The sequence below is a fragment of the Etheostoma cragini genome, chromosome 10, assembly GCF_013103735.1.
Source record: "Etheostoma cragini isolate CJK2018 chromosome 10, CSU_Ecrag_1.0, whole genome shotgun sequence".
Taxonomy (NCBI): Eukaryota; Metazoa; Chordata; class Actinopteri; order Perciformes; family Percidae; genus Etheostoma; species Etheostoma cragini.
In genome coordinates, this window is record NC_048416.1 from 14,953,537 (window position 1) to 14,979,961 (window position 26,425).

A 26,425-nucleotide genomic window follows, 5' to 3' on the forward strand; every position below is an offset into this window, starting at 1 on the left:
ACACACACACACACACACACACACACACACACACACACACACACACACACACACACACACACACACACACACCCATACCCATACCGATACCCCACCCCTCTCAAAAGCTACAGAGTCAGAAATGACACTGCCTAAGGACTGGATCTTGTGGCTGTAATTTTTCACCAAGACCCTTCAGATACAGTATTAGGGAACCACTAAGACCTATATAAAATCATCCAAAAATCACCATGTCATGAGACATAAGGAAAATATTTTGATTCTATGCTGTATCAACCTTTACTATCTGTTGTCTTAATGTTGATGTCAAGTGCCCTGAGCTAAAATTTGCAAACAATTTGCCTGTTCTTTAGGTTTATAAACTTTCCAGATCAGCCCATTGTTTGGCGAGAGATCAGTGTCATCACAGCTGCACTGCGCAGTGACTCTCAGGACAAACATGCACAGTTTCTACGAGGTGAGAGGAGATAAACACACTGTCAGAAGTGGGACGATGAAGCGTGGGTAGTGCCGTGTTGGTTTTGGAAAATCTAAAGAGTGCGTGTTTGTCTCCCCAGGGCTTTTTGAGACCCTGCCTGGTCGTGTGCAGTGTGAGATGCTACTTAAAGCCACGGAGCAGTGTTTCAACACTTTGGAGAAGGCAGAGATGCTGCTCCTTCTTCTTAAGCGCTTTCCAGAGTCTGTAGTTCAACACGGGGTACTTCATTATTACCTAACACTTGTGTTTATACATTTAGACATAGACTAAACAGCACTAAAACAGTTTCTAGTGATATTCTGCTGTATGTTTAGGTCAATCTAGGAGAAACATTGTTGGACGCGGAGGTATCGGAGAATGTGGAGACTCCTGTCAACTGCTTCAGAAAACTTTTTGGTTAGTTAAACACTCAAAACCTAATGTTTCAATAAAAAACAAACTTGCCAGAGGCTTGACTTTAACAATATCTCTTTCCTATTATTACAGTGTGCGATGTCCTTCCTTTGGTCATAAACAATGTGGACATGCGCCTGCCAGCCAGCCTGATGCAGAAGTACATGCTGAAAGCAGCTGAATTCTACATTGGCTATGTTACCCGTGGACCCTCACCTGACGTACAGATACAGGGTAAAGCTGCTGCACTGTGTTGATGTAGCTCTTTACTTCTTTCTTAGTGCTAACCCGGTGTGACCACATTCCTCAATATCTAGTATCGTCTTTCTCCAAATTTTCTCTATCCACTGCCTGCCTGACAATTTAGTCTCTTGCTCTCTTTCTTTGATTTAGGCTCTCAAGAAGGTGGGTCTCTGAAGTCAACCACTGTGTCCCGTGGCTCCCAGCGTTATGTGATTGACGGCTTGTCAGAAAAGTCGTCAGTCGTAGCAGAACCTTGGGAGAGGCTCTTGGATATCCTGGCTGTGGTTGGAGCCCGCTGCGAGTGGCAGGGAGACATGGGGCAGAGGTAGTCTATATGTCTGCCCATCAATCAGCCAGTACTGTGTTTTATGGTTTTTGTGTATTCCGGTGATTATTGTAGTATACAATAATCTATTAGGTACGCATAGCTTAAATGATGCTGTGTGTGTGTGGACCTTATGCTCTAGGAGTTATGTGGACATGCTTCAGAGAGTGAAGGAGCTGTGTCGCTACCTGCCTGGTCTGGAAGGAGACACAAGGTCCCGCTGCTGCAGTCAAGTGGTCATCTGTGCTGCGCTTGTCCTCTTCCGCAGTGCCTTTCTCTATGTCTCAGCTGTGCAGCCTGCACTGTTCCAGGGTCAGCCTCTATCTTTGTTTGTTCATTTCACTCTAGGTCTTCAGGATATACATCTCAATTTATGCAACTCAAGTTTTAATAAAAGGTTTGAAGATCAAATAACGGGTTTATGTTTGGCAGGTGTGAATACGTTGAGTTCAGGGCCTTGGATCCTCGTAGAGGATTTGAGCTTGGTGTATAATGACGTGGAGGGGGAAAGAGGAGCAGTGAAACATGCACATAAGAAACGCAAACTGCCAGATGGGAGAGAGAAGACGATGGTGAGAACTGACCACATATCATTTATGTTTCTAGCCAACAAAGACATATGTATGCCAAAGGATGTGAGCATAGTGTGTTTCTGTTGTATCTGCCTTGTTTTGTTACTCTGTGTGTGCGTGTGTGTGTCAATGTAGAGCTCCGATGATGAGGAGGGGTTGGGAAAAGGTCGCGGTCGACATATTTTGGTAAACAAGACTGAGATGCCCAGCTGGTTAGAGACTCTGGAGAGCTTCCGCACAGCAAGGGAAAGCTGGGACCTTCTTCACTCCCATGACGGCCTTGAAACTGGTAAACACGTCTTCTGTTCATGTTAGGGGTGAGAAAAATAACAGAATCTCTTTAGAACGATTCGATGCTCCACACAAGTACAAATCGGAAAACGGAGTGACTGAAAGAAGATGGGATAATAGACAACAAGTTGGAGTGTAGGAAAGAGTGCAGGAAAAAATGACCAAAAGGAAAAAAAGCCATCAATTTTGTACATATGCACATGATCTAATAACACATACATAAAACATTTAGGCAAAACACATAAAGGCTGTTCGTCTACTTTATCTTTACATCTCACCACCTCATGTTTCATGTTCTAAGAAGCCAATTATCCTCTTTTAAACATGACTAAGCCGCTGACATGAAAGATTACTGTGAGAGGATGGAATGACTACAAAATAAAAACCAAAACGTTTCATTAAAACTTGTGTGGGACAAATACTGGAAATTTTAAAATCAAACGCAAACAAACAAACTCAGATTGATTTGTATATTTTTCTAAATCACACATGAATGTACATTCAAAAAAAAAATGTTGCTTTGATAATCTTTTCAGAATCGAATTGTTGGCCTCTGAATCCAATCGTGAGCTGCCCAGAGATTCCCACCCCCAGTTCACGTGTTTTTTGTTAAGCCACGCAGACAGGCTCCAGTCACTCCAACACAATATCATAAATTGGGAACCACAACAGCTGCAGATGTTAAATTCATGGCTTATAAAAAATGTCTCTATACAACTGTCTTTAATTCTCTTTGAGGAAGGATAAAGGGAAAACCTTTTAATCATTTGTAACATCTCAACAGAGTTCAAGAAGATCTGTGCCTCTTGGAAAACAGACAGCTGGCTATGGTTCAGGATATTTCTCAGCGACATGATCATCTACCAGGCAAGAAACGGTTTTAATGAATTATGATGTTTTCGTCTTTTGTGACACAACACTTGTTTTGATCTTTCATTTGTATTTTCTGTTATTTTGTTATGTTTGTTCTGGACTAAAATACATTTTATAGATCACTGTGTGGAAATGTTTCAATTGCAGGAGGAGCAAAGAACAGGATATTGCAATACATATGTCTTAATTTATACAATATTTAAAGGGCCATTAGAGTTTATGAAACATGACCCATGTTGATGACAACAAATAGATTAAACGTAGGGAAATTTTACGAAATAATAAAATACATAGTTTTTTTAAATTAGAAGATAGATATTTCTAAATGTTAAAATAAGTATCATTCCGTGTGCCGCCTTGAGTTGTCTGTGACTGTGTGTGTGTGTGTGTGTGTGTGTGTGTTTGTGTCTGTGTCTTCAGGGACAGTACCGTAAAGCCCTCTCCAGCCTGCACCAGATGGCTGCAGTGCAGCAGCCTCAGCCTGGGCAGCAGAGCCCCTCGGGTCAGGGCAGCATGGAGCACCACAGGGCTCTCATACAGCAGGCGTCCTGCCACTACGCACTGGGAGAGTACAGGGTAAACACACATACACACACACACACACACACACAAACACAAACACACACACACACACACACACACACACAATGAAAAGCCTGCATTAAACAAAAACCAAGCTGCACATGTGGGCTTGCACTTTCTGTTCAGATAAAGGGAGATATACACACTGATGTAGGCACACGCACACACAAAATGACTCACATGATTATTCAACATGGCTGAGTCAACAGTGTTCAGCTGAGCTCTCCAGGATGTGAGGGGTTACAGTTATTCTGGGTCTCAACCAGCTTGGCTCCGCTCTGCTTTCTCTAGTTATTTATACTCAACAACAATTTATTTCAATGGAATTTTGTGTTCAAACCCTTCCTTGGTTAGACATGTGATGCTTGTATTGTACTGTGTGTGATAATCAGATGGCCTGTGAGAAGCTGCTTGATGTCGTCGGGGGGCTGGTGCCCCCGAGCCAAGAACCAACGAAGAGCCCAGAGGATCATGGGAGAGTTAAGAACAAAACGAGGAAAGGTAAACAGTCAATCTCCCTGCTTTTGTAAATCAACGTTAAGTCACTGATTCCGACTTATATGAACAGCTTTTTAATTTGTTTAAAATTCAAAATGGTGTTGAGTGAGTCTGTATGTTGACAGATTGCTGTAACCTGCAACTCAGTATCAATACTAACCACAAGTTACCTTTGCAGCTATTTACACATTAATGAGAAAGAACGGAACTGAAACTACTGTTGTCCCTCAGTACAGAAGTCACGTGAATGGTACCATTTATCATGTGGCAACGTTATGCAGTGACTCATTTTTGTCATCTAGGTAACGACCTGAGATTGCTTCCCTGCACCAGCAAAGCTGTGTTACCTTTCTGTCTCCAGCTGATGTTAGCTTGCTTCAAGGTACTTCAGCTAGGAATCTTCCCAGTGTAAATGCATGCAATTTAGAGGTTGAAGTCTTATATGTTTACAGCTGGACTGTAACTATTTGCAGTGCTATTTAGATATTAAACCTTGTATAAACCTTTTTTTTTTTCTCCCTATTTTTTTCTCATTTGGTCCAATCAGCTCCGTGCCTTCACAGACAGTCGTGACGACCTGTCGCTCGGCCATGTGGTGGTGCTACTGCAGCACGACTGGCCACGGGGCGAGATGCTGTTTTTAAAGACAGTGGATAAGATCTGTCAGCAAGGCAGCTTCCAGTATGAGAATTTCTTCAACTATGTCACCAGTATCCTTTTTTGTAACTACTCACACAACCGTAATAGAACCTCCACAGATGGATTGGCAAATAATATACTATGTATATAGACCAATAACTTTGTGGTTACTTTGTCTGTTTTCTTGTGTTGGATGTTAAGTTTCCATAAGCTCATGATTCTTGTCAGACATTGACATGCTGGAGGAGTTTGCATACCTGCGTACTCCAGAAGGGGGGAGGATTCAACTAGAGCTGCTGCCCAATCAGGGAATGCTGATCAAGTAAGCACGTCCCATTCACAAATGTTTCAGTTTGCATCGTGACTCTGTGCACTCCCGTTCTGTTGCTGTTTTAAAGAGAACAGTGTTGTTGATTGATGATCTAAGTAGACATGGCCTGTAGGGAAAAATGTACTCTGAACGGAAAATGCTGTTAAGCATTAGAAAGAGAAGGGGTGTGTGGTTGAAATAAAGGTTCTATCATACTCCGTCATGCATTGCTGTAGAAGTTAAGACACTCAAATGCACCTTCACTGAGAGTTGTTGAATGTTGCTGTCCCTTAGGAACCCCAGTCCCGTCCTGGGGGTGGAGTTAAATACCCTTCTGCTCCAAGGGGTGCAGACCATGGACAGGTACCCCAGGTCCCTCCCCCAAACCAGTCACCCTTCCTTCATTCACAACTTCAAGGCTTGTCATTCCCCCTGTTTTAAATTTGGGCCTGTCATTTTACATCAAGTGTTAGTTTGATTTCCTGTCGATGTTTGTTTTTTTGAGCCATTGCTCGTCTTTCTGTGGTCACCGCTGTTGTTGTTTAAGGATGATGTTGGTCTTCTTGTGCAGTCAATTAGTTTTTTTGCCTTTTCATAACACTTGAACTCATTTCATTTGTGAACATGTTTTCTGTGTTTTTATTTATGATGATGACACTTTGGTTGTGCAATTTTGACTGGCTGATTTATGTACTGTATGTGAGGGAAAAGTAACATGCCGTTTCCATGATTTTGTCTTTACTGCATAGATCTCAGTCTGAAATCATCTCATAATAATACCTCTCTGGCCGTATGTAGGTTTGTGTTCATTTCTGTTATCCTTGTGTTTTTTAGACACCACACAGTGACTCGTGGAATCACCAAAGGCGTAAAGGAAGATTTCCGTCTGGCCATGGAGAGGCAGGTGTCGCGATGTGGAGAGAACCTGTTCAGTGTGCTTCATCGTTTCTGCATTAACGAGAAAATTATGATCATCCAGTCTCTTCCTTGACACATTGACTGTGACCTTTAACACATTGCCTGTGACTTTTTTTCATAGTTGATATTCCAGGCACAGTTTTAATGCAGATGGACCAACTTCCAACAAAGGACACACGTCTAGCTCTCTTGTCTGTATCATCTATCTTTGAACACTTCCGAAAACAATACCTCTCCTCGCCTCAAAAGTGGATATCTCTTTTCAGAGAGTTGGAGAGAATACTGTTTTTCTGAATATACAGCGCTCATGCAGTTTTCATAGTATGTGTGTAGTTTTCTCCTCAACATGTGCTCAGCCACATTTTAAGTGGTTTAATCATATTGTGACATTTTGTGGGAGCCAACATTGACAAAAGTATTAAGTGCATTTTGGTATTGCTGGGTAACGTTTATTTTTTGTTACAAACTTGAAGTGTTAGTTTACATAAATGTTTCAATTAAATGCCCTTTAAAAGGTTTAAAGAAGTTGCCACATGATTCATATCTTTCAAGCTTACAGTAAATCAGTTCATAGTACAAAATTGAGAATTCGCTAAAGAAAGTATTCTCATGTGTTAAAGGAGTGGTTCACAAACCTTTGATGCGTGCGTGTTAAAGCCCCCCTCCCATGCTTTGCTAGCAGTGCAGCTGTACCATGCATCATTCATTTACGTTTAGCCATGCAGCACTCCTCCCCCAGTTTGGGAACCACTGTGTTTAAGAAAGAACACTGTCCAATTCACACTTTCTCTTCCCACTTCCTCTTCCTCTAAAATCACTCCTCTAGTTCTGTAACTGGTGCATTTGGCAGGTCTGTCTGTAGGGCAGCTCTGAGATTAGCCCAGAACAGCCTGTGCTTGGCCCTGTCCTGAGGCCACTCCAAGTATGTGTGTCGGCCCATCATGGACTTCAGCTGGTAGTACTTGGATGGGATCAGGTATTGAGGCAGAGGCTCGAGCAGTACCAGCACAACGCTATCTGAGCCCCAAGCAAGGCGTTGGTGGCTGGCGAAGTACAGCTCATAATGGCACCACTCGCTCTTGACGAAGTGAGCCGAGAGAACAAACACGGAGCGTCGGCTTTTCTCCACGCAGCCAATGATGTTCTCAATAATTGTTTTTCCTGCCACAAAGTTTTTCTCATGATGACAGATTCGGAGTCCTCCGGTGTAACCTTCAAGGTTGGGGAGGAGGTAATTTTTCACCCAGTCTGCGTCATGCTGGCTGTAAGACACAAAAGCATGAAACTCAACACCCACCAGATCTTCAGGTCGAACATGACGCATTCTAGCGCGGTGTTTGGCTCTGGTCCACTGCCAGATCATGCCAATATACCAGGGAACATCCAAACAATGGCACAGGGTCACAACTGCGCTAATCATTGCCACTGCTGGGCACAAGATGGCCGCCGCTAGCAGGAAGACATTACAGGAGACCTCTGGGATCGAGATGTCTTTCAAGGTGATGTCTCTAACGACCTCTGGGTAGGTGCAGTAATAGTCCAATGGCCAACTTAACAATTTAATTTCTGTGTGACTTTCTGTCTTTTCAGACTCGATGCCAAGACCTATGAAACTGCTCAGAGCACAGGTGCAGGTGAAGGGGTTGTGACTGACATCCAGGGTTTTTAGTTTGGGGCAGCTTTCCAGCTTGTTCACAGACGGTGCGTGGAGAGAATTTGACTTGAGTAGGAGCGCAGTCAGTATGGGGAAACCGTTACATACTGGCAGGTCCCGTAGTCTGTTAGCATTTAGATTCAGAGATGATAGGTTATTCAGTTTAAAGATGGATGATGGTATCACAGAGACCTGGTTGTTCTGGAGGTCCAGTGTTTCTGTTCCTTTTGGTAGACATTTAAAAAGGGAGTCTGTTAGACCATTAGAAGACAGAGTCATGTTGGTGATGTTTGGTGGCCAAGCGCATTTTCCCACGCCATCATAAACCAGGGAGTTGAGGCTGAGGTCCAGATGTTGCAAGGACTTCATGTGTTGCACACGTTTGCTCACCACCAGAAGTTTCTTAAAATTGTTGCCAACCAGAGTCAATTTTCTCACGTTCTTTAGATTCTCACATTCAACAGTTTGTTGACCCTCCACTCTGGAGAAGATGGAGTCAGATAGAGCACAATAGGAGAAGTCCAGCAGGACGATGGGACTCTGCGACTTTGGGCATGTCATGTGTATGATTGAAGTCTCGGTGATTGCTAAACTCTTTACCGGCATATTGATAAAAAAGTTGTATACAGCCTCCTGGGAAAAAAAGAAAGACTTCACCACGGCCCTTCTGGCTTCGAATGACTTCATTTCAGATGTCTTGGTCACTTTAGTGTCTATGTAAGGCAAATGGTAGATAGCCACATCAGAGGCGCTCAGATGGGTGATTGATGTAAGCAGAACCACATTTACATAGTGTGTCAAGTCTTTCCAGTCGATTGATATGTTGGTGAGATAAAGATGAGATGTGAGGATTTCTGATCTCTTGGTCAACTGCTCGCTCAGGGCGTTGTAGCCACCGGTCAAATCCATCAACTCAACTTCTTTAAAGAGTGACAGAGCATCATCAACCACGTAACGGTCCATTATTTGATCATTAGCGGAGATTATCTGAAGCCTTTGAGCATGAACATCCTTCAGACTGCCTGCTGTATAACTCAGCTCATTCTCCAGAGAAAGGGTCACTGTACGCAGTTTCATTTCAGCAATATTCTTGAAATCACCCGCACTGATGTTTTGAGCTCCAAGTGCTAATCTCTCAAGTTTTACCAGGTAACTGAACTCCCTCCCCAGTGTCATAGTAAGAAACCTGTTACAGGCCAGATTTAGCACCAGAAGGTTCTCCGTGTGGAGCAGGTACCGCTGAGCCGACAGGTCCCTTAGTCTGTTGTGTGACAAGTCTAGATCCTCCAGGAGCGGCGTGTCGAGGAACGTCCCTGGGTCGATGTCATCCAAACTATTCCACGAAATGTTGAGGAACCTCAGGAGGGAGGTGTTTTTGAAGTCTCCTCGGTGAAGTTTCTGTATGTGGTTGCATGAAAGGTCTACAGACTCAGCCGTCTGGGGCAGGTCTCTCGGGACAAAGGAGAGGTTTTTGGATGAGCGATCTACGATGCTGTCAGGTGATGAACCACTTAACTTGAGTCCCATCAACATGGCTGCCACCCAGAGGGCTGCAGTTACAGGCCTCATTGTTTGCCTGGATAAAAGTAAGGAAATACAAACTACTTCAGTTTTGATACATACACTGACTTTCCAGTTTATTAGGTACACATGGCCAGAACTAATGCAGTCTAGTAAAACCGTTCTGCAATGAATCTCATGAAGGGTCTAGTGTGTGGTGCTGTTGAACTGCATTGCATTACACAGGGAGATGTTTCTGTTATTTGTCCTTCCCACGTAGATACAAACGAGGTGGACAAAATAATTGGAATATAGTAATTGACTAAATATTCTGTGTAAACCTCTCTTAAACAGTTTCAACAATACTGAACATTAGAACCTTCATAAAGATGTGATTTGATTGTTTGTTTTTCCCCTTTTTTACCTGCAGTGTGCTCCACTTGGTCAAAGTAGGTAGACTTTACAATAACCATCATTAATAAATGGTAAATTGATAGTTAAATAAACTTTATCTGTTATTTTACTGTTAACAAACACTGAATTGATGATTGATTATGTTAACCAATTATCAGTAATGATATTTGTTAGTTTATTATTATTATTATTATTATTATTTTGTCCTGTGTTTTTCAGCTCCTAACGGTCATAAAAACAGAGGAATCGAGAAAAACAATTGTTTTGCAAGTAAATTACTATATTGTCTATATATATTAAAACAGTTTAAACAGGAAAAGTATTAAGGGAGTTTTACTTATTAAGGTGTTTTACTGTTTATTGGTTTAATTGTTTAACTGTTTTTTTTAACATCTTTCCCAAAGTCGATGAGTAATTGTTTTAAATAATTGTGATTTCAATATTGACCAAAATAATTGTGACTATGATTTTCCCCATAATTGAGCAGTCCTAATTTTAACATTAGTTTAGTGTAATATAAAATATTTAGTTCATAGATTAATATAGATGGTTAATAATTTGTCAATGGTTGATTATAGTTTTGTAGACATCTATTAAAAGGATTTGGATGGCCATTATAAAGTTGTATTTCATGAATGATTAAGAAGTGGTTTGTAGCATCAATTTATAATCATTTGGTCCCTTTTAGTTTTCTTTTGGAAATCTACATAAAAGATGATTTGACTATTTGTGCAATGATAATAGATATCTAAATAATGTTTGTAATGTATTAACCATTAACAACATAATATAACCGGCACTTGCAACTTGATACTATCCATCCAAATAATGTTTATCGACAGTTTACAAACAATTTATTAAAGGTTTATGATTAATTAACAAATACTCAATATAATATATAAAATGGAATGCACGCAAAAATAAACTGCTAAAACAACATCAATTATACATGTTTCACAATAAATACTTACCTTTGATCAGCCATGTGTTTAGCATAATTTATCAAATTTAAATACAGATAGGAATTTCTTGAAATCCATAATCAGATTTGAAATACTGAATTTAACAAATGCATTTGAATTAATTGTAGTTTAATAGTTTTCATTATCTTTCTGAAGTTGTGTTCATGCTATGTATTGCTTCTGTCTGTGTGTGTTGACTTGAGTGATCTAATTATTCTGATAATTTGAATCTAAACAGGCTATGGTTGTAAAATAATTGTTTAAATAAAGTTAAGTCTGGAAACCACCATTCAGTAGTATAAATGAGTGCACTAACCTGTATTAAGGTCCGATGGATATTTTAGCAGAAGCAGCTTAATTTGTTGTTGTTTTGTCAAGTTTTTAATTGATTGATAAGTTGCAGTCCATCATATTTGAATACTTTTCCAGTAGACAGCCTCAATAAGCAGCCGGAGGTATCTGTGCTCAGTTTTTAAGTCTACAAAAATATCTCTGCTGCAGAGGTTCAAAAGGACTTAAATGGTTAACAAAAAATGCACCAACAATCAAAAACAGTTTAGATCAAACAACAAATATTAGCTTTGTTAAATGCTTCCGTTCATCTTATTTGTTTTTCTGACACAACCTTTGCTGCTGTCACAGTAAAAAACAGCGCTAAGAAGATATATAGAAATGAAAGCAACTGTCAAACCAAGAACGTTTTTCTGTCATTTACATCCTCTTTTCACTTCCCTTTTTTTTACAGGAAAGAGGTTTTTACTAAAGAAAATCACTAAATTTGTAGGGCTTTATGTTGAGATATTATGTCAATTTGTAGGGAGAGCGGAAGTATTTAGGTCTCAGTTATTCTGATTTAGATTTGACTAACCTGTTCTCTTTTCCCTACTGTGTAAGGGTGTAGCATAAATGGCAAATTGAAAGTGTTTTTTCTTTAGCATCACACTGACCACTCTGAGGTCAGTCAGGCTGGTAGATGACCATTTGAATCTTATCCCACTAATGCCTTAAGGCAAAGTGTATCCTGGGCAACTACAGTGTTGACATTAAACCGCTGTTGACACTGCCTTTTAATGAAGAATGATGAGGAAGTGGCTTTTTAATGGGCTTTATTAATGACAAGGATGTGTACGGACAGATGGACAGTCACACAAACGCACACTTCCCAACAATGTTTTTGGTCCAGCAGAACTGCTGTTTTCTTATATCAGAGACTGTTACTCATACAGCAAGTGGCTAAATGTAATAAGGTCATATGAGCTGGTGTCACTGTTCTCACCTGGCATGGTTTAATCAAATCTTAGAAGATCACTGCTGATGTGCTTAGCAGCTTCTGGCCAAAAGACAACAGAGAACAGCCTGTTGTTATTCAGTTTCAGGTTGCCTTACAGTACATTGAGTCATCCATCCTTGTTTTTCTATAAATGTCCTCAATATGTGTTGAACCTGTGAATTCATTTAGCAAAAATGAAATCCATTAACTTAAATGTGACACATTTTATTTCAGCACTGACAATTTAAGAGGACAAAACACCTGTTTGTGTTTGTCGTGAACAGAGAATGCGATGTGAAGTACTTCTTAGTTATGGAGCTAAGATCAGAGTACGAGCTAATTATTGACACAAGAACATTATACAGCAATCAACAGCATGTTTAGAGCTGTGCGTGTTTGTCCTCAGGAATAGCTCAGTAGGATTATCGTGTTGGTTCTCTCTTTTAAAATGTCTTGTTTTTTAATTTGGTGGTATAATTGTTTTTGGATGTACAGGTGAAAATAATGTACCATAAAACCTCTCAAAGTGTGGTAAAAACAAGTGTGTGTGGATATGAGTCAACCTTTGTATGTGTGGACATTATGTGGCAGGGAGGGGCTGAGTGGGAGCACAAATACAATGAGGGAGAGATAGGGAAGTCTGGTCAGGCAGGTTGTCAGATGGATAAGCAGCACCTCGAAGCTTCAGATGTTACTCTCTTCTGGCTGGGATCATTCTCTTCCCTCCTCCACAATAATGGGTCTCTTGTCTTTTTTAAGAGGATGTATGAAATTGAACAGAGCAATAGGTCTGACTGACACCAGCTACTTCCTTCAAGTCGATTTCTGAAACAAGGTAGACTCCTTAAGTATGCTGAACCATCCTTCTCCCACACAGTTTTTACTCTCCCTCCTGTTGCTGGTGTGTAGTTGGAACACAGCCGCCTGTTGTCTTGGGGAGGGCAGGAAGATTTGGCAGCAGCCCAAGCCGGACCCCATCAGCGAAGGTCAATCTTTCCTCCAGGACACCTTCCCTTCAGGATTCCTTTGGGGTTCGGGGACGTCTGCCTTCCAGACGGAGGGAGCCTGGGATCAGGAGGGGAAAGGCCCATCCATCTGGGACTATTTCACCAACTCTACTGTCAATGGTAATTTGGTAAAAGAGACTGCCAATGTGGCTAGCGACAGTTACACTCGTTGGGAAGAAGACGTGGATGCACTGGAGTATATAGATGCAAGATCATATTCTTTCTCTCTCTCCTGGCCCAGACTCTTTCCTGATGGGAATGCCTCAGGTCAGCCCAATACAGCTGCTGTGCAACATTACAGCCGACTCATAGAGAGGCTTCTGGAAAAGGAAATTGAGCCCATCGTCACCCTCCACCACTGGGACCTGCCACAAGTCCTGCAGGAGAGCTATGGAGGTTGGAAAAATGACACACTGGTGGGACTGTTTGAGGAGTATGCTGCCTTTTGTTTCCACACATTTGGCAGCCGTGTGAGGTACTGGCTCACAATGAATAATCCATACCTGGTGGCTGTGCAGGGATATGGGACAGGTGTGCACGCTCCTGGAGAAACAGGGGGTCCCGCTAGCTCTCTCACTGTGGCCCACAACCTGATCAGGGTAAGTTAAGATGGGGTGAATTGATTAATGTGAGTCTGTGTGAATATAGTCTGAACATATATCGTGCTTTATCTGCCTGGGCTGTAGACGATAGTACATGAAGAATTTCTCTGATGATATTGACTGATTGATTGTCTGTAGACTTTGAACCTCAGCTGCTATATCAGTTTATGATGGGCAATGAATGTTTGCATCCTCAAGACAGTGACGCAAGCTGAGACCGCACCAGTGCTTGATATTTTGTTGCAATCAAATTAACTCAATTAAGTTGTAATGAAGTTTGGTTTGTTGCATTGTAACATGTGAGTGGTGCAGTGAAGTGCAAAGCCCTAATGATCACTTTTTTTATCTCCTCGATGACAAGTTGATCATATATTATTTTTAGAGGTTTGTGATCAGTAAACAAAACACTTAAAAAGATATTGAGGTCAAAGTCCACCACCTCAGCACTTCTGTGCTGGAGCAAAAACAGTGTGTGACAGGAAGTCATGGAGATATGCCTCATTAATAATCACTCACATTTATGCAGCCTTGCACACAAAGTATGAAGACAGCACACCACGCAGATAGCATGAGCACATGTGCCTAAAAGATTGCTTTCATGATTACTCTATTACTTCCCCTAAGAAAGTTATGTCTTTGGTTCCATGTTTTTGTTGCTGATTTAGTTGTTAGTTAACACAATATGTCAAGAAATTATATAAATATACACTACCGGTCAAAAGTTTGGGGTCAATTACAAATTTCCATACCTCTCCATTATAGACAGAATACCAGCTGATCTGAGTGGGTGGCTGATCTTTAATGCAATATAGACATTGCCCATTATCAGCAACCATTCATCCAATGTTCCAAAGGCACATTGTGTTTACTAATCTGATATCATTTTGCAATTATGTTGTAAGCACATAATGTAATCTGAACTGCTGCCCTGGTTAGAAAAACAATAAAACTGATCTCTGCTGGTATTCTGTCTATAATGGAGTGCAATGGAAACGTGGAATGGAAGTGACTCCAAACTTTTGACCAGTAGTGTAACTTTTAATGAGATTTTGTGGAAAATAAGCCCAAATCAAGGCAGATTGGAATGTTATTATTTCTCTTATTTCTTGAATTACAGTAATTATATGAACACAATACATTACATAATTGTCTCTCACTGATTGCCAGTTAATGCAGATTTGGATTAAAAGTTTTTTTTTTCTCTCTAACATAACAAATTCAAAAGATTGTGCAGATATGGGCTCTGTTGAGTTTTGCACAATACCAGCACCCCTGAAACCCTAAATGGAATTCAGCCATTATTCATTTTATTATTTAAGCCTGTGCTTTTCCTAATGTGGCATGTCAAAATGGTTTACAAGAAAAATGCATATTGTACTATTGTGATTGTGTAGTAGACTACAGCAGAATGCATCTTAATAATGTGTCTGCTGTGATTTTTCAGGCACACGCAAAAGCATGGCACACGTACAACACCAACTACCGTGCAGCTCAGAAGGGTAAAGTATCCATTGTTTTGGGATCCCACTGGGTTGAGCCAAAAAGAGGCCAAGCCACAGCTGCTAATGTTGAGCTTTGCCAGCAGTCAATAGAGGCTGTCCTCGGCTGGTTTGCCAACCCCATCTTTGGGGATGGAGACTATCCAGTCTCTTTAAAAAACAAGCATAGGGCCCTATTGCCCACATTCTCCCCTGAAGAGAGGCTGTGGGTGCAGAAAACAGCTGACTTTTTTGCTCTGTCCTTTGGGCCTAACAACCTCCGTATGGACCGGGGCCTGGTCCAGTATGGGCAGACTGTGACCCCAGACCTGAGGCGCATTCTGGGCTGGATAAAGCTGGAGTATGGGGACCCGATGGTGCTGGTGACTGAGGGAGGCTGGTTTTCTGAAGCCAGCGTGGGAAAGGAGGACACAATGGCCATTTACCAAATGAAGAGGTTCATCAACGACGTCCTGCAAGGTACGTGAAAAGGTGTAACAATTTTTTTGTGCAAAAGAAGATCAAAGAAAAGTTGATTCTGTGAGTTTTTAATTATTATCATTTTGTGTACAGCTATCAAGTTTGATGGTGTGCAGGTGTTTGGCTATTCCGCCTGGTCATTAGTGGATGGATTTGAGTGGAATTATGGCTTCACCGTGAGGCGAGGCCTTTTCTACATCGACTTCAGTCAACCAAACCGAACCAGGACCCCCAAGACCACAGCTCAGTACTACAGACGTGTAGTCACTGACAATGGTTTCCCTAGTTGTGAATCCTCAAGAGAGATCAGAGGCCGTTTTCCCTGCAAATTTCACTGGGGAGTTGCAGACTCAACTTTACAGGTAAGAAGAGAGATAATCTGAGAAGGCAGGATGGATTCTACAGCAAATAATGCTAAATTGATGCCTATATCTACCCTGATATTTTTTTTTGTCTCTTTATGTTATTGTAGGTCCACTTCTACCCTTTCTCACCACAGTTTACTGACCCCCAGTTGTACAGCTGGAACCTGAATGGAAACGGATCATTGCGTCCAGTCCCAGGGGTAAAGATCCACACCAGACGAGCCCAGTGCACCGACTACTTGGCCATTCGAAGTCATCTGCGTCTGTTTGCGTCCACTGGGGCATCTCACTACCACTTCGCTCTAAACTGGTCCCTAATTTTACCCCAGGGAGACCGCTCTAATGTGAACATTGAAGCTCTGAGGTAGAAATACACAAACACACCAAAAAAATGCACTGTCACTGTTTCAGTCTTCCCAAATCCAACTCACTGTAATTCATTTAATTTCAATGCAATTCTATTCCAAACTTTGACATAACCTGCTCCACACAATATTCATGCAGTATACATTTAAAGATGACACATGACTTAGTCTCTCTTTCTGTCTACACACATTAACTCCTGAATCCTTAATTCAGTTTACATTTTTTACATTGTTATTACATCCAAAAGGTACTATCGCTGTGTCTTGACTGAGCTCAAGAAGCTGGACCTAGAGGCCGTGGTCATTCTCTACTACCCCACAAGCAGAGCTTCAAATCTGGGCCTGCCTGGGCCACTGCATGCCTCTGGTGGTTGGCTCAACTACAGCACAGTGGAGGCCTTTCAAGAATACGCAGCACTGTGTTACAAGCAGCTGGGATCCTGGGTCCCATACTGGATCACCGTCAATGAGCCAAACAGGCTGGTAGATGTTTATTCCAATGGGAAAGAAAAGCATCAGGCAGCTCATAACCTTCTTCTTGCTCACGCAAAAGCCTGGAGGCTGTACGAGAGGGAAAACTCTAGTCAACAGAGAGCACTTGTATCACTCGCATTACATGCTGACTGGGCCCAACCTGCAAACCCCTTCCTGGACTCACATAAGGCAGCAGCACAGAGATTCCTGTTGTTTGAACTAGGTCGCTTCTTAGACCCATTGCTTGGGACCAGATATGAGAAAAGGCATAGCGAGGGGGACTATCCACAAGAAATGAAGGCTTACCTGGAGGAGAGAGCTCGAGTAACGGGCCTTCCTGAATCCCCTCTTCCTAGCTTTACTGAGACTGAGAGGGAGGAGCTGAGAGGGACTTTGAGTTTTATCGCACTGAACCATTTTACCACCCGCTTGGTCTCTCCATATCCCTATACACAGACCAATTTTCAGCAGAGACCACCCCCTGATCATGGTTGTCTGTTCCTTTCCGATCCCACTTGGCCCTCCTCTAGCATGGGGCAGGCTGTTGTACCCTGGGGCCTGAGGAAGATACTAAACTGGGTGAGCCAGAGATATGGAGGGGCTCTGCCTATCATTGTCACAGCCAGTGGAGTTGATGACCCTGCTCCTGTGGAGGACAAACTCAGGCAACACTATCTCAGGAGTTACCTGCAGGAGGCCTTTAAAGGTGGGACATGCATTTCAGATCCTACATGTCCTTCAGTAATGTTCCTCTTCAATCCAGAATGTTTTGCGTCATAATATTTACAAAATGGCCCTCTGCAGTGTTCAGGATGTTACAACGTATGCACAGGTTCACAGGCAATACAGGTTTTATGACTATTTCTTCCTGCTATAAAACTTAGATTCGTTTGATCATAAAAACCGAGAGGAGGGGAGAGAACAGTACAGCGAAGGTGTTGATCAGCGTTGTGTTCATACTGTGGCTTTTATGGCCCTTAACTCACCGATATTTGTGTGGTTTTCTAACATGGTTTAACCACTGGAAATATACTCTAAACATTCGGTTGTTATTTTAAAATGTAAAATACAGTATATCTGGGTTACTCATAATGCTCAAAGAAGAGGAGGAATTTGAAAGTTTGAGTGATTTATCTCACACCGTTTTCCTTTATTCTCTTTGTCTCCAGCTCACCAATTAGATGGAGTCAACCTGCAGGGCTTCTATGTGTGGAAACTGCAAGATCGACATGTTCCCCAGTATGGCCTCTTCACAACAACCCACCACAAATCCAAAGCCAAAGCCTCCATCGCTGTCTACAAAGAAATCATTACTCGTGGTGGTTTCCCTGAGGATAACACCGTGCAGACCTGCAGGTTAAATGAGATGCATGGACCTTGCCCTGTATGTGCATGGATGTTCGAGAACAAAGCGATTTTGGTCTTCGGAGGTTTCATCCTATTATCAGGTGTTATGTTGGCAGTTATCTTTTTCCTCATCATCAAGAGAAACCAAACAAGAGGCAGAGGGAGGGGGGTGAACAGAAGGAGAAGAAGGGAAGGAGTCCCTGTATGCTCATGTCCACCTGTTAAGTGCTAACTGTAGACACATTGACTCTGTAATGTGAAGCCGACAACCTGTGTGTGGCTCATTGACATAGAATAGCAATGATCTATGGACTTTTTTCACAGCAGACATTTTGTCTGTTCATAGTAGGAAAAGAGTTGAAATTGATAACCTTATCATTGACCCAATTCCATCAAGTGTCCAAGTTAGCTATTTCAGTGAGTCAGTATTTTCAATACCAAGGCCTCTCCTAAGTGTAATGCAGCCATCATTAATGGTTTTGAATACACCTGTGCTTTTCCTACTTTGACATATCAGCATGTCTGCCATGAAAAGGTCTATAAAGGAGAAGAAATGCTTTACCTTATTGCTGACTTATGACCTCCATTATGGATGATTCTAGTAATGTAATAAAGTCAGTCAGTGATGATTAAATTGTGTAGATCAGACTAAAATTCAACTCTCATATATTTTATTACTGACGCAGTCTGCTTGAACCTCCGCGGGACAATGACGCCTCCTAGTGTCAGACTGCAGCGCTGCAGTAACAATGTGAAGCACAGATCTGTCTTTTGTTTCTGTTTTTTAAATGGGGAAAATACCAAAAAGAATCGTTAAGTGCTTCTCTAACTGATTGTCACTTAAGATGAAATGATTTAATTTTAACTTACTATATATTTGTCTTTATTTGCCTTCAAAAGCATATACCTTTGATCTGCATAAAGTATACTGTATGTGAGACAGGCACATAGGTTTGGCTGGGATCATCCAATGGAATGGAAAGCAACTGCCTCGTCATGTTCACTTCATATGATAGTCTACACACTGGACTTTAGACTTATCAGAACTTAAAGGGGAACTGTACCTATTTTAAAAAAATCATATAGATATTATATAGCTCCAAACTTTAAACGTGATGGCATCACACGTTTGAGACTTACTTTTTTAGTTTATGGTTTTGAGAGAGAGTAGCTCATGCTCACAAATATTGAGTGAACGTTCCTAGGGCATGGAAATATACATATTGAAAGCTGCACGTAATCTACTAGTCGTTATGTGAACCCCTGTTTAGGTTGTTCTGAGATCACTTTTATTTGCATTAAAAAGTTATCTAAAATGGCTCACTGACCTTGTCTCCCCAATTATGTGTTTTGCATCATATACTTTTACATTCACGGTAAAAGATCTAAATAACAACAACAACAATAATAAAATTGGTAAATTATTCCTCATTGACAGATCAACCAATGGGAGAAGGCGTACAGGATGGCAATACAGATCACGTGATGCCCTCTCCTCCAGACTGCATGCAGTTTGGTATTAAAATGTTTCCAGTACAACCAACCATTGGGTTGTAACACATTTGATATGATAGATAAACGTTGAGCATTTTTAACGAATAACAACATCACATTAATAACCGGGACTGACGGCGGTCACGGCGTACAACGTTGCAGCTGTTTGTTTGAGGTTGTATCCATAAAGTGCAGCGCTACTGAAGGCAGAACAAGCTAGCTAACGTTAGTCAGGTCGGACGGCGACGAGGCCCCAACCGGACGGGAACACGGGGGAACCATGGCCAACATCGCAGTTCAGAGGATAAAACGGGAATTCAAGGAGGTGCTCAAAAGTGAAGAGGTTGGTTGTCACGTTTGGTTGTGGTCTAATCACGTTTTCAGTTAATGTTACTGCTTTCCTTGTTTGTTTCTTTGATTACGAGGCTGAATGTGAGTGACGCGTCGCTGGCTGTCAGCTGCTAGCTTTAGCTAACGTTCCCTACCTGTATCAGACACGGCAGTGCATCCGGCTTTACTAATAGCTAACGTTGCTAGCGCTACCTGTTAATATGCCACTGTGGGGAAGGTACAGCGAAGGACGTTACTGTTGTTAGCCAAAGCAGTTTATCACGTTATAGAAGCATGACCGGAAATAAGTGAGTGTCGAGGTTACGTTGCTAACATATCTGGCTAGCTTACCATGCCTTCTATGGGGACCAAGCTAGTTGTGTTAGCAAGAATAGAATGATGTGATGAATGATCCGCGTGTAAAGGTTTGCTCCCACACTTATCCTTCTGGATCTGCATAGGTTCGTCTCAGCTTACGTTAGAGGGCGTATAATATGTAGATCCGTAAGATGTGTGCAACAAGTTGAGGTCAACTTTGGCTAATGCTGCTGGGGGTGTCAACTTCTGCTTCATCGGAAGGTTTGAGTTTGACAGCAAGTTATCTTAACGCTTTGCTGTCTGCCTGTCTGCTGAAGTTCTAATGCTTCTTTAACTTTTCACTCTTTCAGACGAGCAAAAATCAGATAAAGGTGGATCTGGTGGATGAGAACTTCACAGAACTTAAAGGAGAGATAGCAGGGCCACCTGACACACCATATGAAGGTGGGCTCATTTAGATACACAGCTAACCTGTATGCATGGTTGGACAAATGCGTTGTGATATTGAGCATCACTGACAATGAAAGCCTCACCAACTAACTATTGCAAGAGGCTTTTAATCCCTAATAATGTAAACCAAAGCTATTTACATGTTAACAGTTAGAATTTTATTGCATTCTTGAACAGACTGGTCGTGATTGTTGAATAATTGTGATGCCTCTCATTTTAATACAGGGGGTAGATATCAACTAGAAATTAAAATTCCAGAGACGTATCCATTCAATCCACCCAAGGTAGGGATTCATTATTACTGTTATTGTTATGTATTACCATGCATGGCCTCAGCAATTTCCCATTAACTGTGCTAATCTGCGAATGATTTTCTTTGCCCCCCTTTTTTATTTAATCTCTCAGGTGCGGTTTATCACGAAGATCTGGCATCCCAACATCAGCTCAGTCACAGGTGCAATATGTCTGGACATTCTCAAAGACCAGTGGTAAGTGAATGTGCACCATTATTCCTTTCATTCTTAATCCATTACACATCCTGTAATACTTTTCTAGTCATCTAAGGCAGGGTTTACCATACCAGAGCCATAAACCTTCTTTGTTGCTGTTCTAATGCCCAACCACTGTCAACAGTTAAATAATAACACAATCTTGTTGTCAATGTCAACTTTAAAACTATACAAATAGCCCCAAGATACCCTGATCCAATCTCTTAATTATTATAATACATGTATACATTAGGTGCAACAAAGTTAAATAGATGATTTTATTTTTAAACCTAATAAGTGTTCAGTCAAGTGTTCAGGTATTTAAACCAGCTGGTCCCCAATCATGTCGCGTATCGAAAATATTCCTCCACCACTCCCATGAACTTATACAAACCTCTGGGGAAATGCATCTGTGGAAGTTCATGAGGAAAGTTGACCTTATTTGGGTTTTGCACTAACATTCTTCTCCTACGTTTTTTCAGGGCAGCAGCTATGACATTGAGGACAGTCCTCCTGTCACTACAAGCCTTATTGGCAGCCGCAGAACCAGATGATCCACAGGATGCCGTGGTAGCCAATCAGGTGTGTGTGCACGTGTATTTATGCTTTCACTTTTGTTAAACACATTTACTGTGGATATATATATTTCTATCTTTTCAAGCAGAGCAACATATCTGTATAGTGTTGTACTCATTTCCACCTGACACTAGGTATATTTTAGGGATGTGGTTATTGTAGTACTGTGAATAAGCTCAATGTTCTTTGCTTGTCAAAGGTTTCAATTACAGTTAGCTGATATAGTTTTCTGTCCTAATTACACTAAGAGGTCTCAACTTATCATGACAGTGTGTAAGATACATTTTTTCGTTAACTCTTCTATGCAATATAAATGGTCCGCCAGTGCCTACATTGGTATCTTTCTTTATTGTGTTGTCGTATCTTCAAATGCTTCATCAGTACAACCTAAGCTAAAAGGTTATCTAAGTCAATTAAAAATAATAATGAATCAAAAGTATTTAAATTGTCATAAATAAACAAAGAAATTGGATCAGTTTTCAACAATCTTTTATTAAATTTATTAAATAGAAAATATTTCTAAATGTAGAAACATTAACAAAATATTCCTTAATACTTCACAAGTTATTTGAACACCTACATGCTGTCCCCAATCCTTGTCATGTTGTAACATTATTTATAGCTTAGCAACCCGCATCCCAATGAAACTCACGTGAAGGAGTAAAATAAAGTAAGAAACTATTTAGTTTAGCATGAGATGTTTTGGTGGTTCAGAAGGTGTTGCCCATAAGATTGTTATAGCTGCACTGAAAATACTGCATGAATATTTGACAGTAACAATTTTTCAACTGTTGTTGTGCATAATGACCCTTTTCCGGTCCAAAACTTGATATACAGCTGAAGTTTATTTGTTTTTCTCTAAGAATTTTTTATTTTATTTAAATGCTAATAGTGAATGATAGAAAATCTACACCTGCTTAACACTTTACAAAATTCAACGCGGCAAGGAAACAAACTGCTGGGCAACAATGCAATTCTACTAGTTCTTCTTCTGACTCTGAATGTCTCAGCAGCCGCAAACAAATGTAGATAATTATTTCATTGGCTATCTGCTGTGGAGCCACACATAGTAAATGGTATAGTGCACTGGTCTTCTGCTCACATACAGTGGTGCTCATAAGTTTATGAACTCATGCTGAAGTTGAATAAAAAGAGGAATAAAAAAAACAAATTTTTGGGGAAATTCACCTTTTATGCCTTTTAATTATAAAAAAGAAAAGAAAAATCCAACCTTTAAGGACACCAACTTTCTTTGTGAATGAACAATGTATGGCGGGCACATAGGGTACTTTCCATAAGATCATCTCTCAGTGCAAATCAAACCAGCTATTAGGCTAACTGACATAAAACCATGCCAATCTCTAGGCATCATATAACTTGATCAGGATGCATTGTATCCTGGATCCATGAAATACCTGGCCTTTAAAAATACGAATCTGCCTGCGTCTATGGGAATTTATTAAATGGGTGTGTATATTTATGCACCCAGTATTTTAAGGAAGAACATGTATTTTATTTATTTATTTACGATACATCATTCACAAAGAAAATTAGTGTCCTTAAAGGTTGGATTTTTCGATTCTTTTAAATTAAGGCATTAAGATCAATTTCCAACACGTCTTTATTTTTTTTTACATTATTCCTCTTTTTAGTCAACTTTAGCATGGGTTCATAAACTTATGAGCACCACTGTATGTGCTATGTAGAAAAGCACAACGTTTCAGTTAAAGGAGGTGTGCTGAGCTCCTTTTTACACAAGCTTAACGGTTTTCATTTGTTCATTGCACAGTACAAGCAGAACCCAGAGATGTTTAAACAGACAGCGAGGCTCTGGTCTCATGTCTATGCAGGCGCTCCCGTCTCCAGTCCGGAGTACACACGCAAAATAGACAAACTCTGTGCCATGGGCTTTGAAAAAGTAAGTACCCCTCTATTTTCTACTAATACTATGCATTGCACTGCGGAATTCTGCCGCAGAATAAAACCCTACATGTTCTAAATGTATTTTGTTTTTCCCCCCTAGAATGCAGTAATAGTGGCGTTGTCGTCAAAATCCTGGGACGTGGAAACAGCGACGGAGCTACTGCTCAGTAACTGATTCTTTACACCCTCTCCATCTTCCTCTTGATCTTTACCCCTGCCCCTCTCTCCTTCTCACACATAAACACCCTCTCTCCTCCAAATTCCCACTGTCTCAAGGCGTCTTTTCCCCTGTTTCGCTCTCTGTTCACTGTGGATTCCGCACCTTCACTCTTCCCCTCTTCTCCATACATCCCTTTATCCCCTCTGTGTGGCATCTCTCTTTCCGGCTCATCACCTCTGCTGTACCAGCCTTCAATCAGTCGCTCTGTGAGCTCTCATCTCTGATTTCTTTAAGTTCATTCTGCATTCCACTCAGTGCTACAATCAAAAGTTCAGCCACATCTTCACCCCCTTTAAAGCAAATGCTAGACTGAAGACCCCGCCCACGCCTGCCACTCTCCCAGCTTTTCTGGCTGGATCCAAGAGGCGGCTGTCAGCGGCTTATCCTTGCCTATGCAGTGCATTTACTTTCATCTGTGAAAACATTTTTTTTATAGGAGCAGGTCAAGCCATTTAAATAGGCTCTTTTGGTCTTGGTCATTTTTATACACTCATGGGCCAGTTTTCTCAACAGGGATCAAGTCAGAGACTAACACATTTTAATCGGTATCTATTTTGTAATTTCTTTGCACCGTGTCCAACATCCCTTTCCTTACTCCTCTCACTCTTACACAATGACCAGTTTGGGGGTACTCTATGATTGGATAGGGTACTCTATATTTAGTGGTATATTAAAATGTTGGGACCCTTCTGAATCATTTATCATATGCCGTCACTGGAAGGTTTTCAGGGCACTACAACATTTAACCTTATCATATGGACCATTGAAGAAAATTATGGCAATGTACATCTGGTGCACCGGGTACCAAACATTATGCAGACATCGTATAGAACGAGGCTTATTCCCTGTTCTGGAAAACAGCTCCTATAGTGTCACTGAGGTGTTCACACAGTAGCCATACTTATTTTCATGCCACGATTCCCCCCCCCCCCCCCCCCCCCCCCCCCCCCCCCCGCAACTGTCTGAATCCAAACCTCCTGCAGCCTCTTATCCTCACACCTGTTCTTGACATTGCTTACTTCACCTGTCCCTTTTCTTACATTTTTTTAAAAGTTTTATTTTATTTTGGCATCCTGCAGGTATACATTTGGAATCTTGTTTTTAAACTGAAAGAAAACAACAAGACATGTTGAGCAGTAACACAACCTGTCACAAGTCTGGATGGAAATATTCAATGGAAATATTCAATATGAGTTTGAAAAATATTACATAATCTTAACTACGCCAACAGAAGAAAAAAAAAATGTCAACATGATTCATCTGTAAATAAAGATATTAAAGTCTGTGTAAATTAATGCACACTGTGTCCTTTATGTGCCATGTCTTTGGAGAGCTATATGACATTTCTTAACTGAAAATGTCCACCTAAAAACTACCTGGCAACAATGTTCAATCAATACATCAGTCAGTTTCTTAAAAGTTTAACATCAGTCACAATATTCGATAAATGGAATAAAACTGTTACCTGTTTGTTTAGGATCCAACATGTTAATAAACTTGTCTGGCTGTGCATTCATTTGAATAACAACTAGGGTGAGGCACTAAATTTACAAGACTAACAGAAATTGAACCTACAGGGAATTACACTGCCAGTGAAAATGGAGCAAGCAAGCAAATTTAGATGAAGAATGTGCATGCTGAAGAACTGGCAAATGGATTATGTATAATTGCCTTTTATACAGCATTACTTTGTACAGTGCACTGCTGTGGCTTAAAGCTCCTGGTTGAGGAAGCTTATTTTTTAGTGCATTTGGAGCGTCAACAAGAAAGTGATACAGGCACTTATCATAATGTTTAGATCACCTTGCTTGTAGTGAGGCATGTTGAGAATATGCACATTAACAGATGGCCTGCCTGGTGGCATGTTGTGCCATGCTATACCTCTCCCACGAATCCCTGGCAATAATCTGAACACTGCATTTGAGTCTGCATATTGCACCAAACGAGGGAACAGCTATCATTGATGTGTTTGTCTGCTAATCAACAGCAGTATGTTGTGATCCATCGAAGGACCCAGTGACAATATTAAGGCAGGATGGAACTGTACAGTGCCGCACCTGCTGCACAGTAAACCAGCCTCGGTTTCCCCAGGCGTCCTGTGTGACTAAAGCTCATTTTGTATCCTTCCACTGGATGCTGGCATATCTCTCATACCATCTGGAACTCCTGCAAGCATCCCAGAGCAGAGAGGACTGTACAGCATAGGGCTAAAAAAAAGAGCATGCTTCCTGGCGCTAATGGCACTTAAAACACTCTCTGTACAATTAAAATGAACCCCAAATAAATTAACTCGTTTATTTATTGAAGCATTATTAAAGTGTTAAAGGTTCCCGACTTCAACAAAGCATACCTCCCTGGATAAAGCTTGTTCCAGACATGCTATTTAACTCCCACAGTATTGCTGTTGGGAAATAAAGTGTCAGTGACGTAACAGTGAGGTTGTTGTAGCCTTTTTTAAATTAGTTTATCATGGCGCAACTGTAAGATACGGAGGACGATTAGGGCCACATGTGAATAACGTATTTGAGTTCTGTGGAATAAAAGTCAAAATTCTGACTTTAATCTCAGAATTAGATTCATATTTTG

General features: G+C 41.0%; 4 protein-coding genes and 1 long non-coding RNA gene across 7 annotated transcripts in view; 3 read left to right on the forward strand and 2 right to left on the reverse strand.

Annotated features, from left to right (window-relative positions):
* ints10 (integrator complex subunit 10) overlaps positions 1–6,437 on the forward strand; it is an 8,087-nt gene extending 1,650 nt beyond the window's left edge. The window contains exons 3-18 of one of the 2 annotated variants that reach the window (XM_034883802.1): positions 354–457; positions 558–697; positions 793–874; positions 965–1,105; positions 1,265–1,439; positions 1,582–1,751; positions 1,872–2,011; positions 2,147–2,300; positions 3,087–3,169; positions 3,596–3,751; positions 4,150–4,258; positions 4,558–4,637; positions 4,803–4,965; positions 5,123–5,216; positions 5,499–5,567; positions 6,039–6,437. In XM_034883802.1, coding sequence (XP_034739693.1) covers positions 354–457; positions 558–697; positions 793–874; positions 965–1,105; positions 1,265–1,439; positions 1,582–1,751; positions 1,872–2,011; positions 2,147–2,300; positions 3,087–3,169; positions 3,596–3,751; positions 4,150–4,258; positions 4,558–4,637; positions 4,803–4,965; positions 5,123–5,216; positions 5,499–5,567; positions 6,039–6,195 — 2,017 coding nt within the window. In that variant the 3' untranslated portion in view covers positions 6,196–6,437. The remainder of the gene's footprint in view (positions 1–353; positions 458–557; positions 698–792; positions 875–964; positions 1,106–1,264; positions 1,440–1,581; positions 1,752–1,871; positions 2,012–2,146; positions 2,301–3,086; positions 3,170–3,595; positions 3,752–4,149; positions 4,259–4,557; positions 4,638–4,802; positions 4,966–5,122; positions 5,217–5,498; positions 5,568–6,038) is intronic. The other variant, XM_034883803.1, reaches the window with a different exon arrangement.
* LOC117951861 overlaps positions 1–6,537 on the reverse strand; it is a 12,034-nt gene extending 5,497 nt beyond the window's left edge. The window contains exon 1 of the long non-coding RNA XR_004658265.1: positions 6,528–6,537. This is a non-coding gene — a long non-coding RNA (uncharacterized LOC117951861). The remainder of the gene's footprint in view (positions 1–6,527) is intronic.
* A 250-nt stretch (positions 6,538–6,787) lies between these two features.
* Positions 6,788–11,151, reverse strand: tlr1 (toll-like receptor 1). The gene is made up of 2 exons (XM_034884180.1): positions 10,969–11,151; positions 6,788–9,352 (listed from the first exon to the last, which is right to left on the reverse strand). Exon 2 carries the CDS (start codon positions 9,343–9,345, stop codon positions 6,937–6,939), a length of 2,409 nt encoding a protein of 802 aa, XP_034740071.1. The 5' UTR covers positions 9,346–9,352; positions 10,969–11,151; the 3' UTR covers positions 6,788–6,936.
* Positions 11,152–12,220: 1,069 nt separating this feature from the next.
* Positions 12,221–18,709, forward strand: klb (klotho beta). Its single transcript, XM_034883868.1, has 6 exons — positions 12,221–13,528; positions 14,976–15,489; positions 15,583–15,851; positions 15,962–16,218; positions 16,468–17,399; positions 17,863–18,709. Exons 1-6 carry the CDS (start codon positions 12,773–12,775, stop codon positions 18,270–18,272), a joined length of 3,138 nt encoding a protein of 1,045 aa, XP_034739759.1. The 5' UTR covers positions 12,221–12,772; the 3' UTR covers positions 18,273–18,709.
* Positions 18,710–19,517: 808 nt separating this feature from the next.
* ube2ka (ubiquitin-conjugating enzyme E2Ka (UBC1 homolog, yeast)) lies at positions 19,518–25,130 on the forward strand. Of its 2 annotated transcripts, XM_034883869.1 has the most exons (7): positions 19,518–19,877; positions 20,533–20,626; positions 20,858–20,916; positions 21,038–21,120; positions 21,603–21,702; positions 23,486–23,614; positions 23,720–25,130. In XM_034883869.1, the coding sequence occupies exons 1-7, from the start codon at positions 19,815–19,817 to the stop codon at positions 23,792–23,794; spliced, it is 603 nt and encodes a 200-aa protein (XP_034739760.1). In that variant the 5' UTR covers positions 19,518–19,814; the 3' UTR covers positions 23,795–25,130. The 2 variants fall into 2 exon arrangements, with proteins under 2 accessions (XP_034739760.1, XP_034739761.1); XM_034883870.1 differs by lacking the exon at positions 20,533–20,626 and having other exon boundaries at positions 19,519–19,877.
* Positions 25,131–26,425: the final 1,295 nt, after the last annotated feature.

Bases quoted from the DNA above. Each gene is read 5' to 3' on its own strand.
- ube2ka (XM_034883869.1), top strand. From the start codon at position 19,815: ATGGCCAACATCGCAGTTCAGAGGATAAAACGGGAATTCAAGGAGGTG. The intron at 20,627-20,857 runs GTGGGCTCATTT...ATTTTAATACAG, and splicing joins ACCTGACACACCATATGAAG to GGGGTAGATATCAACTAGAA. The intron at 23,615-23,719 runs GTAAGTACCCCT...TTTCCCCCCTAG, and splicing joins GTGCCATGGGCTTTGAAAAA to AATGCAGTAATAGTGGCGTT.
- klb (XM_034883868.1), top strand. From the start codon at position 12,773: ATGCTGAACCATCCTTCTCCCACACAGTTTTTACTCTCCCTCCTGTTG. The intron at 13,529-14,975 runs GTAAGTTAAGAT...GTGATTTTTCAG, and splicing joins TGGCCCACAACCTGATCAGG to GCACACGCAAAAGCATGGCA. The intron at 15,852-15,961 runs GTAAGAAGAGAG...ATGTTATTGTAG, and splicing joins TTGCAGACTCAACTTTACAG to GTCCACTTCTACCCTTTCTC.
- tlr1 (XM_034884180.1), bottom strand. From the start codon at position 9,345: ATGAGGCCTGTAACTGCAGCCCTCTGGGTGGCAGCCATGTTGATGGGA.